This window comes from Lepisosteus platostomus, chromosome 14, assembly GCF_059453375.1.
Source record: "Lepisosteus platostomus isolate fLepPlt1 chromosome 14, fLepPlt1.hap1, whole genome shotgun sequence".
Lineage (NCBI taxonomy): Eukaryota > Metazoa > Chordata > Actinopteri > Semionotiformes > Lepisosteidae > Lepisosteus > Lepisosteus platostomus.
The window spans coordinates 23,062,032-23,079,516 of record NC_142624.1 but is presented as its reverse complement, the minus strand read 5'-3'; the positions used below and the strand labels follow the sequence as shown (position 1 = coordinate 23,079,516).

Here is a 17,485-nt window from a genome sequence, read left to right as displayed (position 1 = left end):
AACAACTGTACATCCCAATACTTTTTCAGATTCCACTACATTTTCATTTTTTATCTTAGCTCAATTTGATAATCAAATAGAAAAATACAGTGCATGTCTGCTTTTTTACTCTTGCACATTTAAATTGACAAATGCTTTTGATGATGTTATCAAGTTAGCATTTCTTTTTTAAATTATACTACAATAACAAGAAAAATGGAAACAACTTGCAGTTTATAGTCATTTTAATCATGTAAATAATCAGTATAGATTTGAAAATTATTTCTACTTTGATATGAGTACTCATAGTATAGAGCATAGGTTACTCTGCTGCTACTATCTGCCTTAATTTCAACTGCAGCAGAATTTAAAAAGGACCTTTTTCAGATTTGCTGATTTTGCTGTGACATACAGTAGGTAATGTTATTCTTACAGTGGTACAGTATGTGCGATAAGAGGCTGAGGTGGACAAAATAAGAAGGAATGTTAACTGAACCCGAGATACGCCTTGTGGAAGATAATTTTCACCACAAATGAAATAAAAAAATAAAAAAACAATAACTTTTAATGTGAACACGGGCCAAGAACACCATACAACACATGAATATAATGTTGCATTCCTACTTTCAGGCTTAATCGAAAATTGTAGATGAAAAATAATGTAACACAGTCACTTACAGGTAAATAACATCAAAGAAATCCTAGAAAACATTCTCTGTACATGCTTATAAACACTTTTGTTCCAGGTAAAACCTTCCAGTCAAAGTTTTGTATAAATTAGTACTGCTGCTATGTGTATATTTGTTTTACAAGGAACATTTAAAATTGTATTCATAGCTATTGGTTTGCATGGGCAATGCATACCCAGAACAATAATTGAGAGATTATCTACCTTATGTATCTATACAGTACATCACATTATTCCACCAAGAAAACAGAGTTCCATTCTGATGGATTATGTGGTAATGGTAAAATTACTATAGAATGTTATGCACAGAGGTCTCTCATTGGCATTTCTGCTGAGCTACGTTAATGTCCAAATTCACTTAAAATTTTCATCTAATAGAGTCTGGTAAATAGATACAATTTTGAATGGTTAACGAAAATATTTAAATGCACTATAAAAAATAGAATTAGCATATGCCAAGTTAATGTTGATTCACAGTAGATAAATATGTATCATGGCAATTAATAAGACAGATCAATATAATGTTGAATTCCTCATTTCAGGCTTGATTAAAAATTGTAGATGAAAAATGATACAAAACAGAAGATTTCTTGCATAATGAAAGTGAGATTTTTACTTAAACTCACATGAAATATGTAATGTATTGGCCAGCAGCCATATCACCCTGCAGCTCTCAACTGGCTACCCACTGAAGCTAAGAAGGGTTGAGCCTGGTCAGTACCTGGATGAAAGACCTCCTGGGAAGCTATGGTTGCTGCTGGAAGTGGTGTTAGTGGGACCAGCAGAGGGCACCCACCCTGCAGTCCGTGTGGGCCCTAATGCCCCTGTCCAGTGGCTGGGACACTATATTGTAATGGGCGCTGTCTTTCAGATGAGACGTTAAACCAAGGTCCTGACCCTCAGTGGTCATCAAAGATTCCCTGGCATTTCTCGATAAGAGTAGGGAGTTATCCCGGTGTCTGGGCCAAGTTTTCCCCCTCTGACTTTACTGTGGCCACAAAATTGTCCCCATGTATGATTGGCTTGCACTTGCCCTGCGATGGATGGCACCCCATCCAGGGTGTCCTCTGGGTTGTGCTCTCTGCTTGCCAGGTAGGCTCCGGTTTCCCGCAACACCGTATGTCATGAGATGACATGACATGTAGTATATTAAGACATTTGATCTTCAATTTGTCCTCGCCAAGTTCTAATAGTAGATAAAACTAGCCTTACGTGACAAATAACACACAAAAATTCTACTTTGTTATTGTTAATTAATAAAAGCATTCAATACTGTACCTCCTCTGGCCCTGCTGCTGCTTTTCTTGTGACTACAGAAATAGCCTGTGTGATGCTGCCCTGTGGCCTCTCTCACAAGACCTTGCTGAGCAGCTTGGTCTCTGCTCCTCCCACCTTCAACTTCATAGAGTTTGAGTTAAATAGGATGACTTACAGCTGCTACCATTAAGGCAGCTGTGGCCTTCCAGCTAAAGAATGGCCAGTGCTCTGTCACACACATGAACAAAACTAATTACAGAGCCTGTGCTGCATATAGTTGCATGTCAGTTAATTGCTACTTCCTCACATCTCTTAGGTATTTGGTTCAAATCCAGATGGAGTTCCTTCCTGCACAGAGTTTAGATGTTCTTTTCTTATAACCCATGTTTCCCCAAATGCTCTGGCTTCTTCTTATCTCCCACAGAAATTCTAGCTAAGTTTGACTGGCTATACAAAAGCTTAAACTTTTCTGTGGCACTGCAATGAACCAGTGTCCTGTCTGGGCTGAGAGTGGTCGTGTGCTCTCAGACACACCTTGTATCTTATGATTCTGGGATACGCTCCAAGTTACCATGACCTTCAACAGACCAAACAGCTTTTTGGATGACTATACTGCACATACAGTATCATTCAGTTTTCCTAAACCTATCTTATCAAAAAGGCATGTATTTGCAGTGTAGGTTCTATTCTACAGCTAAGATATCATTTCAGTGCTGAATTATGTCATTTTCCTATTGTGACCACCATTATCAACCAAGCCCTGCACTGGGCAAAGTATGACTAAATACTGTAACTGAGTATCACCAGTTCATCATACAGTCTGACCTCTGACAATGAGCTTACAGTGTCGTCAATTAAAGACAGATTATTTTTTCTGCTGCTGCACTGTGGGACTTGCAATGTGTAAATTGTCAGATGGTGTTGTAGAATGTACAAGGCAGGGGAATGGATAAGTTAATCTGCTTGAAAACAGTAAAGGTAAGATAAATAAAGGCATGGTAACTGCATAAAATATAAAGATTCCAAATTTAGAAAAAAGGCATTTCTAAAGCTGTATTATAAAACTGTATTACACGAAAAAGAAAACCAGATATTATATAAAGGTGATAGCTTTGGGCACATTAAAGGAATTTAAGAGTAGAGACTCACTTTGCTATTATTGATATCCAGGTACTGTATTGGGATTTTGCACTGCATTTATAGTTTTGCAATTAATAATGGCAAGGTTCTTACACTGTTTTTGCAATATAGAACGGAAACATCGCAACATTTTAGTCAACACAGTTGTTGTCTATGACACCTAATATATCTGTAAGGTAATGTAAATCTCTTGTATCACAAATGATCAATGAGGGGCTTTTCAAGTGGCTCAGCCAGCAAAGGCAGTCACTCAAGCTCAGGTTAGGCTCTATGATCCAGCAGTGGAAATCTGAAACTCAACTTCAGTATGTCACTATGACTGTGACGAGGATTCCCCAGGCACACCTGACTGAAGATGATGAGGGTAGGAATATTAACTAGGGGTATCTCAGCTCCTGGAAACACCTCAGTGGGTTCTGAACTACCTGTGTCAAGTACTAGGGCTGTGTGACCTGTGAAATGCTGAAAGATGAGTCAGTGAAAAATGGATAGGTCTGTGGTTGGAGTCTACTTATTCTTCCTTATTCTTGCCTGTATAAAATTGCAGGGTTTGTTGCTGTACATAGAGATGAAAACCATGATTAACTATTTCTATTAGCTACAACATAAAATGCTTGGCTGTTCGACATCTGTTAATGAATGAGTACTCAAGGTTCTGGTGGCATCCTGTGGCTAAGTGAGGAACTACAAATTATACGTGGCAAAATATGTTACATTATTTTTTAAGTGTTATCCTTTAGCCTTATTTAATAATCAGTTTTATTAATTTTGGAACAAGTAATAGGTTTATTCCATGCTGAAAAAAAGAAAAAAGAGAACACAACGTTTCGGCCGTGGAGCCTTCTTCAGGTGTGACAATTTTATTAATTTTGGTTCAATGATTCAATTTCAGACTGTGGTGCTTGTTATTTTTAAAATGGTCATTTACATCCAGCACCAGATTAGGGAGTTCTTTCCCATATTCAAGAAAGTCAACATTTTGTACAGTTGCTACAAATTAAATACTAGTTTAAATAATTCAGATTAGTATTTCAGAATTCAAATTATTGTTTTTTAATGTTTACATAATGCTTCCATATTAGTATAAATAAATAATGGGATAGCTGTTGTCAAAAGCACAATAATTTGAACTTTCATTATTTTAACCTTGTTGAGAAATCTATGGGTAGAAATATAAATTAAGCCCTTTCAGATACTTTAGAGTATCAATTTTCTCTCATGTAGGATCCAAAAAGGGGTCAGAGGCCTAAATCAGAGCAAATAAAACATTATTATAATTATTACAGACAAGATGGATAATTTAACACCACAAAATGACTTCTGGTTCATTGTATGCTATTGTTTTGTCATATCTGTTGATATAACTTCATGTGATTTACATGTGTGGAATGTCAGGATTTATAGTATTTTTTTATGCATTCGATTCACGTAGTCAACGATTTAGAATCCCACCATCTCACAATAAAAATGGATTTGGACCACCTTTAAATACACAATTCTGCTTTACTTCAGCTCTGTCTTACTTCTCTGTTTTCAGGAAATTGGAATCCTTTATTTTCGTCATGACCTTTTCGTCAAGGATTTTTTCGTCCAGGATTTTAATTTTTAAAACAAAAGTTATTATTAACCCTACTGTATTTTTAATATAGTCTTTGAGGGAGTGCCAAACAATAAAGTAATAATGATGATGAAGTAATAAAACAAGCTTCTTTATTATAAAACCACTACCATCAGCACAGCACATGCATATTTTTTTTTCAATGTAAAAACACTAAGACTGAATCTGTAAGTAACAGTTTTCACCCAACCAATAACTCATGTGTGTGACAAAATTAGGTGCTAAACTTTAGAATCGTAATTACATTCATCTTTGTATTAAGTTACAACAGATACAAATTTTAAATCCTGCTGTATATCACACCTGTTTCTGAGATCACAGTTTGTCCAACAGGTGTTTTGTTTTAATTATTCTATGAATTAGTACCTAAGGCATACAGTCAAAGGAATGTGTTGATGAGTGCAAAATAAAAACCAACACCCATTTTCCCTTCCCCACTACTGTGAGGAGATAATGTGCAAAACATTCCCTCCAATGCTACATCAAAAAATTAAGTTGAAATAGGTTCTACACACCACACGTGCAACTTTGTTGTTCTCACGGATTTCTAACAACTGTGATGAAGCCAAGTAATGATAAAACTACTAATATAATCATATAATATATAACTGATATAATTATGTCTCCTACTAAGAAGAAAAAAGTCCCGAAAAAACATATAGAAAAATCTAATATTTAGATGTATTTTTCATAATTAAAAATATACATAGTGACATTAAAATTTGTATTTAAAACTAAATGCTGTATGCATGTAAAAAACTAAACTGCCAATTTCTGTCTAAGGGAATCTGTAAATCCCCTTGCTCTTTCCAAGTGTAACCCTCTCTTAAGGGGAGCCGGGTTTTTCAAACTGGCTATAGTTGCTCACGGACTTAGTGTTGGCTTATGAACTACAACTCCCATAACGCACTGCTCGAGTTTCTGACAGCATCTATGTTAAAGTCCTTATTCTGCCAGGCTTCGGTGACATCTACCAGGTCTCTCCTAGTTCTGGCAGCTTCATTGTTGATCGAATGCAGTTACCAGCATGCGCAGGAGGAACTCACACAGGACTCCCTTTTTTAAAGTTTGTTTCTAAAAAAATTAGAAAAAACCATGGGAGGGTTTCCAGAGATATGTACAAGTCAGGCATACAGCAGGCTGGTAGCAGGGGTCTAACTACCAGCCTGTGTGAGGTGCTTTTCCTGACACCTGCATCCCACACCTCATCACCTGGTTACACGAGCATTCTGGAGATTGATGGTCTGGAGGTTCATTCAAGTTATTACTTGATTATTAATATTATTTTAATATTTGACATACTGTGATATGTACAACTAACAGAAATGTGAATATATTTTGCATATTGTCTTATTATGAGAGAATCACAGTTATATTCACCATTGTATTAGCAGATCTCAGATCTTTTAAAAAATAAGTTAATAATAATAATGTTTCTTTATTAGCCCTATACAATTTCTTGCATTAGGAATTCATCTTTTCACATACCCCAGCTTTTCTCCATGGAGACACAGACAGGGAGAGAAGCTTGGGGTCAGAGCACAGGGTCGGCCATTGTACGGTGCCCCTGGAGCAGTTAATGTTAAGGGCCTTGCTCAGGGGCCCAAAGGAGTAGGATTCCTCTGCCAGCCGCAGGATTTGAACCAGCAACCTTCCAGTCACAGGCACAGATCCTTAGCCACAGAGCCACCGCTCCGCCCAAATTATTAACCCTACGATATTTCACACCTGCATATGAGATCATGGTGTTGATTAGAAAGATCAAATTATATCCAGTCGGGAATTAGCTACATCAAGTTGACCCCTTCTACAAACGGTACAAACAATGACCCCCCCCCCCCCACACACACACACACACACACACTTGTTTGTGTTCTGCTTGTACCAATTTGTGCCATTAAAGTAGTATTTTGTTCCCGAGCTATTACAATAGCACCTTCTTTTTCTCCTTATTGGAAGTTAGCTGTTGAATCGTGTCTGCTGAAAATTTATTATTTTGTTGATTGCCTGGCAGTGATGTATGTTTTATATGTTTTATGGGTGTAATGGGGGGATAATGTTGGAGAACTAAGAAAGTATTTGATTATTTTTTTTATTTCTTCTAGCTACTTTATTTCAGTGTAGCCACTTAGTTGTATGGAATATTTTTTGTTTTGCATTGCCTTTGTTGTGGTTTTTGGGAAAAGGGAGTTAGTGGGCAGTGACCCCCACTGTGTAGTACCCAAAGAGTGTTAGTTTTAATATAACTGTATTACTGTGATCTTTATCTTCCAAGTAGGTTTTTTAAAACATTTGTAATTAATATTCATGGAAATACACTTTGGACTGTTATTCAGTTTGTGTCCATGTGTTCATTATATCCAGCTTTTATACATTGTTCCCCACTTTCACCTAAAATGGGGATGTCCAGGGGGTGGTCCAGGATCTTTGAGCAGTTTTGTGGAACTGGACTTTTTTTTCTTAGTGAGCATGTGCACTTGGGCTTTTTTTAGTTTTAAGTGGTGCTTTGATTTATGGGTGCTGTGTAGGGGTAATTGTTAGCGTGCCCATCATGGCATTCAGGTTAAAGGATTTTATTCTGCCCCTGACATTGAAGTAAATATTGATAGCAGTTTAGTCTCTCTGTTTACCTAGAGATATCAGTGAGTCCCTTCCCTGATCTCTCTTACATTTAGATTCAAAACCTTCTTTTTTAGAAGGGTATTTATTTTAAAAGAGCAGAGCTCTTGTGACTTCAGTGTATTATTGCAAAGCATAGAGATGAGTTATGTTAAAGTGCCACTACATACTTTGAATTTACAGACTCAATTAAATTAATTACAGGCTTTGATAAGGTAGGGATGCAATCTACAGTAGTATTGATGTAGTATTTGAGAGTCTTCAAAACACTTACAAAAAAGGAAAATAAATAATGCTGTGGTAAAAAGAAACTATTTGTCACAGAACACCTTTCCTCCAGTCAGAAGAATTGCTTATGTAGTTTATTCTTCTTATCTGAGTATAAACAGAAAATACAGAAAGAGTTTCACATATTAAAGATGTTAAACCCAATACACACACAAGATGCAAAATTGTAAAGGATTTTGAATTTGTGTTATTCTGCTTTGTATGGTCTGCTTTATATGCATACACAGCTCTTGAATAATAATTCTCATTTCTGATGTTTTTCATTTTGTTTCAATGGTTATAATTTGTTTTAATAATTATAAAATATAAATATGTACAGTTTCATTTTAAGCCTTGTTGTAAACTAGTAGAACTGTTTTTTTTTCTCCTGACATTGACGGTATTCACGTTTGCTAACTCATTCATCTTCATTCATGTTATATAATATTTTACATGTTGTGATATATAAAAATAATAAAAGCGCAATGTTTCGGCCATGGAGCCTTCTTCAGGTGTGAGATGGACAGGGCAGGAAGCAAAGGTAATGTAGCATAGGAGAACAAAAGCTGGGAGAGAGGAGGGAGAAGGGGATAGACAGAGTGGTCAATCAGGTAATGTAAAGTCAGGATAGGTGAAGAGAGGTTTGAAATGAAACCAACAATGAATAGAGAGAATTTAGAAGAAAATTAGTCTGTTGTTGAGAGAAAGGGAAAGGTGTGATCCTAGCTGCAGGATTATTTTACTTTCTGTGGTCTTTCTGATGTGGGAGTTAGGAAAACCATCTTTGAGAACACAGACGGAGAGATTAGTATGATCATGGCCATCGGAGGTGAAATGAGAAATAATAGGCTTGGAGAAATCTTTAATCTTCACAGCCCTAACATGTTCTCTGAAACGGTCTTCGAGTCTCCTTCCTGTTTCCCAATATAGATGGCTGTACATTTACTGCAAGAGATACAGTAAATAAAGTTGCTGGAGGTACAAGCTGTCATCTGAGTGATCAGGAATTGTCCTGAGGGACCTCGAATAAGTGTGGCGTTAGATACAGTATGTACTTGCAAGTGATACAGCGAACTCTATTGCAAGGGAAAGTGTCTGGTGTGGAGCTGTGAACAAGAAGGTTACGCAGATTAGGTGGTCAGCGATATGACATGATGGGGTGGTCAGAAAAGAGGGCCCCATTGGAGGGATCATCCTGTAGGATGGAAAAGTTGTCGTTAATAGTCCTGGGGATAGAAAGTGTGTTAGGGTGGTAGGGAAGCACTAAAGGAATGCTGTTGATACGGGAGGAGTTTCTGCTCGAGTTGATGGTCTGAGGGGTGTTTTAGGCTCGGGCAAGGGCCCTGTCAATAATACTGTTAGGGTATCCTCTGTTGATGAAAAAAAGAGTACATTTTGAGGTCTTGGTTCTGGAAATTGATGTAGTCCCTGCATTGTCATCGTAGCCGAATGAACTGTGAAAAAGGGAGAGAGTTTTTAGTGTGTTTGGGGTGAAATGAGCTATGCAGGAGATAGTTGTGTGAATCAGTGGGTTTGTAATAGACTGAAGTAGAGAGTTGGGGGTAGTTAATGGAGAATTTGACGTCTAGAAACGGAAGAGTAGTGGAAGAAATGTTAACTGTATATTTGAGGGAAGGGTGGAAGTTGGTGAAATAATGCAGAAAGTGCTCAAGCTGGTCGTTAGAGCATGTGGCAGCACCAACACAGTCATTAATATACAGTATCGCTTGTAGAGGTCAGGGACAAAGCCAGTCTAAGAAGCAAAAAAGTTTTCTTCTACCCAGCCGACATAAATATTGGCATAGGTGGGTCCCATTCTGGTACCCATGGCAATTCCACTAACCTGTTGATAAAAAAGGTTGTTGAATGAGAAAGCATTCAGTATGAGAACCAATCTAAATACTTTACTTGTTTACCATTTTATTTTTTAGAGAAGGGGTCTTTTTTAAAATAAAACATGTACCCTGACTGGGAATTGAACCTGAGATGGTCTTGGTGGTAGGCAAGCACTTTAAGACTGTACCAAAGCATAACTCAGTATAAAATATCACAAAAATTGAAAGCAAAACATAGTTAAAATGGACATGTCACAATGTTTCCAAAATAACCACAAGTGAAAGAATCCAATAAATCGATGCAAATGTTTACAAAACTATGTAAATATATTGTGTTTAGATCCATACATATATGACAATATTAATATTGTTCAGAAACTTTTTTCAGCTACCAAATGCCTGTAGTTACATGATTCCACATTAATATTCCCTATTAAGTAGATGTAAAAAAATAACTTACATTACAACTATAACAGCACATTGTGAAAACATTTATAACACATAAACAAGTTAATCAAAGCATTGAAATGTTATTTAATTGGAATGAGCACACCTAAACTCTCAAAATAACCAAGAGCTAAAAAATCAAGAGTGACCGAGCTAAAGACTTTGATGCAGAAAATGTTTTTTGAAGAAGATAGAATACCATGGTGTACCACTAAGATGCACAGTAGATATTAAATAAAGCAATTGTTTCACTAACATACTACAAAAATGACCTATCACTCATCATTGGCCAGTCAACCATATAGCAAAGTATGTCACATTGTAATGTTGTACATCTAATGCAGCAATGAAAGTTAACATGTTGTGAGTGACTCCATCTGTAAACACAGATTAAAATTTGTTTTTGGGAACCCCAGGCACACTGAGCCAGGCTCTCCTATCCGTGGCCAGTATTCCCTTTACCTTGAAGAAACCTGTTCTATTGCTACACTCGGACCCCTGGCACACCCAATTTGTCTCACCCTTCCATGACCTGGAATATACTGTACATGTTCCCATCTTTTCTGAGACCTACTTGTGTGCCTTACCCACTGGTACCCAGTTTCTGATTATAAACTGATCTACTACACTGTCATGACTACAGAGAATTCAAACTAATCCATACTAAGGAAACCACTAAATTCTCTGTGTGATTATGTCTTTTTTCAAACCTAATCCATAACAAAACAAGTTTTCATTGTCTCTTTCTATCTTTTCCAAGCCTAACTACTGGCTTGCACTAAAGTACAGGACTTAAACTCACTACACTTCAGGTTACAACCAACACACTCTCCCTCCCTGCACTGCAGGAACTTAGACACAGATGCCCTCTGCACCTGACTGCTGTTATAATGACTGCTGCTACTCCTGAGGAATGTCTCACAGGGCCTATCAGCTGATCCCTTTTCTGCCTGTTAAATTCCATTCCACAGGAGTCCAATCAGCCAATCAAGGCATGTGTGTCCAATTTACTACAGAGAAGGAAGACCCTTTGCCTCAGCTTGCTCAATCAAATAAACAACAAAAGATTTTTCTACAGAGTGTACAGTGTAGCATAATTTTTATACATTTATATTCTGAAGCTATAATACTGATTATAGTACTTGTGAAAGCCATCCTGGGATAGATATTGTGACTGTGGTTTGTCTTATGTTATATCCTGACCTGAATTAACTATGTTATGCATCTACTGTCAGTAAGGAACCTTCAGGCTATATCATGAACTTCTGCTTAATGGGTCACATTAACCCATTGCTACTAACCTTTTAATGGACATAAAGTATATGGCTATATATATATACTGATTGTATTCTGTATAATGGAGATATATGGTATATAAAGTAAATGATATATAGTATGGTGTAAGATTTTTATGGTTCATTGTTTTTAATTCTGGGATTATTGTTTTCTATTGTAATCAACCATTTGATTGACAGATTTAACATCTTGTCCAAACATATTGGAAGAGAGTGCACTGGCAAGTTTTGTAACATGCTATTTTACTCTTAACACTATTCAAACAGTTAGCCTGTAAAGTCACAATATTAGAGCACATTAAACAGGATATGAAACAAAAATATAACTGTTAAAATGGTACAAAAAAGTTAATTAACATTTTTAGTTCACAGAGGTTATGTAGGGTTTTAATGTACTGTACAATCAGAAATGGTGATGGTAAATTGTGAGAATATTTGGCAACTTTTAGGAATCGATCAAACAATAATTCACAGTCTCATACTGCACATGGATTCTAAATAAATACACAGTTTATTGATATAAAGCCAAAAACATTCATAACAAACAACAAATTTAATAGAATGTATTTGAACACATCATCAAAGGGCTGATCATTCACTCAAAAATCAGTTAATAATTTCAGAGTTAAATACACATTTTCTATAACATGCATTATGGTCTACCTCATAAGTCTTATCAGTCTCATATAATTACATCATTTTTATATCCTCAAACACAAGTAAATTTGTATTTGCATGATTGATATAACTCAACTCTAGAGAATTCAACTCTAGAGAATTAAAATGCAAATCATGAAGTTTTATTAACAAAGATCCATTGGCCAAACCTCCTTAATGAGTTAAACTTACCACTGAGAAGACAGAGCTGAGCTAGATTGGTCCTTGGTCTGACTTGGTGGGTCATCTGTGCTGGGAGGGACCCAATGCAGAGAGGAGACAGAGACCTTTGCCTGGTGTTGCTGGGTAGCTCTGCTTTGGCATTTAGGCAGCTCTGCCAAAGTTACCATCTTTCTTATCTGATGGGCATATTCCTCTGCATTTAGAGAGAGGCCCAAGCTGCCTTGGTCAAGGTACACAAAGATTATTAGAAATCTTTAATGACACCTAATTCTATGTAAAATAATATGTCTTGCCCCTACAGAGTCTAAAAACAATCGGTAGTTTATCCAGTTGTATTCCCATCTTCTCGGGAATAACTCTGGTTCTCATAATTCTGTACCCATAAAGAAAGGATAAGGAGACACATGGACAGAAAAAGACATGGAACACAGAGGGAGACAGAAAAGGACTGGAAGAAGAAGAATGCCAGGCGACTTGTTTTAGAGATCTTACTGTCCTGTTATTTAAGGAAATTTTAATTTTAGAATAGGGGGACAGATTTTTGTTCACTTTTGGGCATCCAGGTTTAAGGAAGGGATATTTAGCACTGAGTCAAGTTATGTTTATTTACCTGTAGGACATGGGATATTTCCCTTGTTTTCTTGCTTAGACATTTCTAAGGATTTCAGTTTACAGAGTTAGAAGTTTGGATTATCTGGGATGGTATAATGTACAGTAAAACTCTGAGACTCCTTGTTCTATAAATATAATTGTGTTTTATTTGTATTTGTGTAACATTGTGTGTTATCTACTTGTGGTATTGTTAATATATATTTGTCTGTCCTTGTTTGCCTCTCATTTAGTTCCTTGTTTGCCAGAGCTGTGCCAAACAATAAAGAAAGTAGATGCCTCAAAAATATTCTAACCACTTGGGTATATCTTTGACATTAGGGATATTTTTAGTAACTGTATTTATTTTAATTATCTTATTATTTCACTCTATTTTCTGTTTATTTAAACCCTTATTGGCAACATAACTAATTTGAAAGAATAATGATTTGTCATGGGCTTAAAGAATAAAGAAATCACAGGTTGTACAAAATCAGAACTTTATTCAACATTTTAGTCCACATATCAGAGGATACTAAACATTCCAAAAAGATGTATTTCAGGTGTTGAAAAGATGCAGATTTACTCACATGCATTTTGCCAAGAAAATCCCAATCACCAGACACAACCATTAAATTTGTCAAAAGACAACAGCAACATGAGCTATACAGTGTGAAAAATGACAGTAGATAAGTGACGATGACTCCCAGCACAGGTACTGTATGTTATATAGAGATACATTTTTATGTATTTTGTAATATAAGCTTCACGTTGTCAAGGTTGAAACCATTTTAGCACCATTGTAGAATACATTTTAATTTCATTTCTATTTTCAAGTGGTTTTAACTGGCTGTTACAGGAACTACAATTGTACTTACAGTAAATGGAAGGCAGATGGATTGACTTATGGGCACATCAATTTCTATTGTTTATACCTGTTTTTGAATTACATTCTTATCTAGAACAGCAAGGTATGTATACTCTTTTTGACAAAGTTGTTACATTTGTTTTAGCTTTCTTTCAAACCAAATGCATCTCAGTTTCTATCCTTGATAAAGTTGACGAGGGTGAAGTTTTTGTTTGCTGTATCTTGGTAAGAAAAAATGGAGAAGGTTTGATGCTGAATTTAATCAGCCTTCTAACTTGACGAATGCAGGGGGAATTTTTGGTCTTACTCAAAGTCCTCTGTTGTTTGATAAAACATGGAATCACTTTGTTTTTTTTAATGGATTTAGCACCACTTGCTTAATGCTTAAAACAAGTAAAGGTACTTATTAATAGATACTGTATATTCGCATGAAATGGACAATCTGATTCTTTTGCTTATTTCACAACATGTTGAAGTTGTTAAGAGGCCATCTGGATTGCATGTCAAGAATCAAGAAACAGGCACAGAATAAAGAACAGCAAGTACAATTATATTTGTTATGTCCTGATGAAAAGATCAATATTAATTTACAAGAAACAAACAGGTCCAATGTCAACTCCAAATTCCTGGTCTGTGTTACCAATATCCATTGGTGCAATATCCACAAGAGGAAGATGAATTGTTTTGCGAGTTTTGTACTTAAAGATGGTCTTACCCCATTCCCCAGTGTGTCTCTATAAAAACAGAAAAAAACAAAAAATATTTAAATGACTCAAAAATGTATATGTACATATAAGCCATACTTTTGTTCTTAGCTTTTAATTTATTGAGATTTATACATAAAGAAAGATAAATGAATAAGCTATTCTAAACTATTGAATATAATTAAACATATGAGGAAAAGGTTAAATGAACATGAAACATACAACTTATGTACTATACATGCAATAAAAAGAAATAAAATGTGGCATTGTATTTAGGACCAAATATAAAGCAATCTAAACAGCTATAATATATTAGAATTTCCACTGCACCCTCTTCTACTATTGTTTGCTCAGCAACCCTAAGTTAAAATATACAATGCATAAAAAACATATTCAGTACATTTATGTCATTCTTAAGCATACAATCCTTACAATTTCAATAAGTATGTTTTTTATGTACAGTACTTGTGGACTAGAAATAATTACTACTTGTGTTTAAACTAATTTTTGTTGCAGTATTTTTTAACTAAAACACAGTCATGCACACACTCACATCAGTTTCAAATTTACAGAAGCTAATTAACGTACCAGCAGGTCTGTGAGAGGAAATAAGAGCCCTTAAAGGACACCCATGCAAACATGGGGAGAAAATACAAACTTCACACAGATAGCAGACCTGGAAATTGGTCTGGAAATGAACCCAGGGTCCCAGCAATACTAATTACTGTCTAATTACTGTGCCACCATGCTGCCCAACTCAGGACACCCTAATATACGTAGTCCTTTCTCTTTTAGTTTATTTAATTCTCTTTTAATAAACTAATTAATTGAATATCATAATACTACTCAGTACTCATCTATTTGGTGCTAAATGTGATTTGCTAATTTACATAAAATTAATGACAAACATGCAGTTTATTGTAACCATTTCAGTAAATAATTAAATGTTTATTTGGTTCACCCTAAACACTTTAGTTAATTCCACATATAACATTATATATGCTGAATTTATCATTGAATCATTGAACTATGCCATGCCACTAGAATAATAGATTTAAACCCAAAAGAGGTCTTTAATAGAAAACAATTTTACATTTTATAAATCACATACTATTTTTGTGAGATAACAATTAAGAGTTATAATTACCTCTTCTTGGGGTTTAGTGTTAAGCTTTAATTTTTAATAAAAAAACAAATACTCACAGTGCAGCCATCCTCTTGAACAGTGTATGTCACTCTGCTACTGCCCTCTGCCTTTATTTCAGCATCAGCAGAACTTAAAAATTTCAGGGCCTTCTTCACATTGGCTGCCTCGGCGTCCATATATGCAATGCTGTTCTTACAGTGGTATGTAATTTCCTGAGAGGCTGAGGTTGACAGAATGCGAAGGAAAGCCAACTGAACCTCAGAAACTCCTTCTGCAAGATCAGCTACACCATAATTGAACTGTAAATCAAAGTGTAAAAAAATGATTGTAGGTGCAATTTAAAAAAAACGTCACTTCACAAAGTACAAATCCACAAATGACAAATTCACAAATCCACATTACACAGTACTTTTTTTAGAATTGTATAATGGGCAGCCAGTTGACCTTGGACCCCTAGAATATTTTTCCCCCTACAGAGGAGTTTTTGGTTCCTCTCCTCCGCTGTCTTCTGGCTTTTTCTCTCTGTATTGTAATGTCATGTACTGTCACACAGCTTTGTTAAGTGCCTTGGCACAACCTTGTTGTGAAAGGCGCTATATAAAAATCAATTGAATATAATTGAATTGAAATTAAAGTAAAACAAAAATAAAAGTAAAAGAACTGTAATGTATTTATGTGTAGATGTGAAGGCAGTACTAATTCACACTGCATCACTGAATACTTACTGTGTGGCTCCCAAAAATACAATTTTCTGTTTATTATATTTTTGTGTCATCTATATTTAAGGTCTGTTTTTGCTGTTATTTTCAAACTAAGGCTTAGCATAGTCAGTAAAGTAACACAAGATTCATTTAATAAAGATTTTATTCCAAAATACTTGAAATATAAATAGTCAGATGTGAAAGCTTTTTCACTCTACTAACTGGATAATTCATATGATGCATTGCTTATAAACCTGTTTTTAAACATTATATCTATTTCAAATAATTATTAATTAGAATGGATGAACAATCCTACGAATTTTAGTTTGTCTGGTTTCTCTCAGTCTCACAAATCCCCTTGCTATTTTATTGCTTAGGCATATCTTTGATGTGAAAATATTTATAAATATGTTAATTATATGTGCTGGTAAACTCAAGTACACATTTTCATTTTCATTAAAAACTGTACTGCTTTAAAGACAAGGGATATGCAATATATTCTGCAATGACTTGTGAGTTTTGCTGTGATCGAGAATTACCTGGAATCCCCCTTCCATGGACTCTCCGAACCAAACTGGCTTTTTCAAAGGCACAGGACTGTTCCACCAGTTTCTTCGAGGTACTTTATCTGTAGTGGCGTTTACACAAGTCTCACCAGTTTCCATATTGCAGTATACCTTAATAGCATCGATTTTGCAGCCTTGGTTAGGATCAATCCAGTATTCTCCTACATAAACAACCAGGGACAAATAATGACAAGTCATGTACTGTAAATAATTTAATATAAATGTAGTGCTCTCAGGTTCATGTGGGTATGTGCCCTCGCCGCTGCCGCCTCAGGTCAGCCCCCCCACCGATGGGGACTCGAACCTGGGCCTCCGGCATCACTCAACAGGGACCCAGCCAGTTGAACTAAAGGGAAATCTCCTGCGGTCCCTGCTATTCACAGGGTCCCTGCTATTCGGCTGGTAAGCCGGCTTGAACAACCTGCAATGATGGCCGTATGTGTTACATTAAGATTACTTGCTGTTTAGACAAACATGTGAGCCCCATTGCAAAATAATGGATCTTAGTCCAGTGTTTCTCAACTTTTTCCATCCCACAGCACACTTATATAAATATAAAGATTTTGCAGTGGAATGCCCCCTCCTATACACTAACACATCACAGGACCAAGGACATCATTATTGGTACTAGAAAAAAAACTTCTACCAATCAGGGTTTGCCTCAAACTACATAGTCACTATATCATGGCAGCAAATTAGAACAGAAACACAGCAATCTTGCTCAGTCGTTCTCAGACATTCAACCTCCTTGTTTTTATGTACTGTACATAGGATTGACCCACATCACATATAATTCCCATGTGACTATAAATAATATTTGTTCTTTGTTTCACAAATGTGTTCCACTGCACACATGTTGATGTCTGAAGACACACCAATTAAGAACAAATTAAGAATTAATTAATGTAAGCATCTCTATCTTTTTA

The 17,485-nt window shown here is 35.9% G+C and overlaps 1 protein-coding gene across 1 annotated transcript in view; it reads right to left on the bottom strand.

Moving 5' to 3' along the window:
- Nucleotides 1-13,056: 13,056 nt before the first annotated feature.
- LOC148649017 (uncharacterized) overlaps nt 13,057-17,485 on the bottom strand; it is a 67,315-nt gene continuing 62,886 nt past the window's right edge. The window contains exons 49-51 of the mRNA XM_088605078.1: nt 16,533-16,720; nt 15,349-15,591; nt 13,057-14,175 (exon numbers count right to left, since the gene is read on the bottom strand). Of these exons, the coding sequence (XP_088461204.1) occupies nt 14,029-14,175; nt 15,349-15,591; nt 16,533-16,720 (578 nt within the window). The 3' untranslated portion in view covers nt 13,057-14,028. The remainder of the gene's footprint in view (nt 14,176-15,348; nt 15,592-16,532; nt 16,721-17,485) is intronic.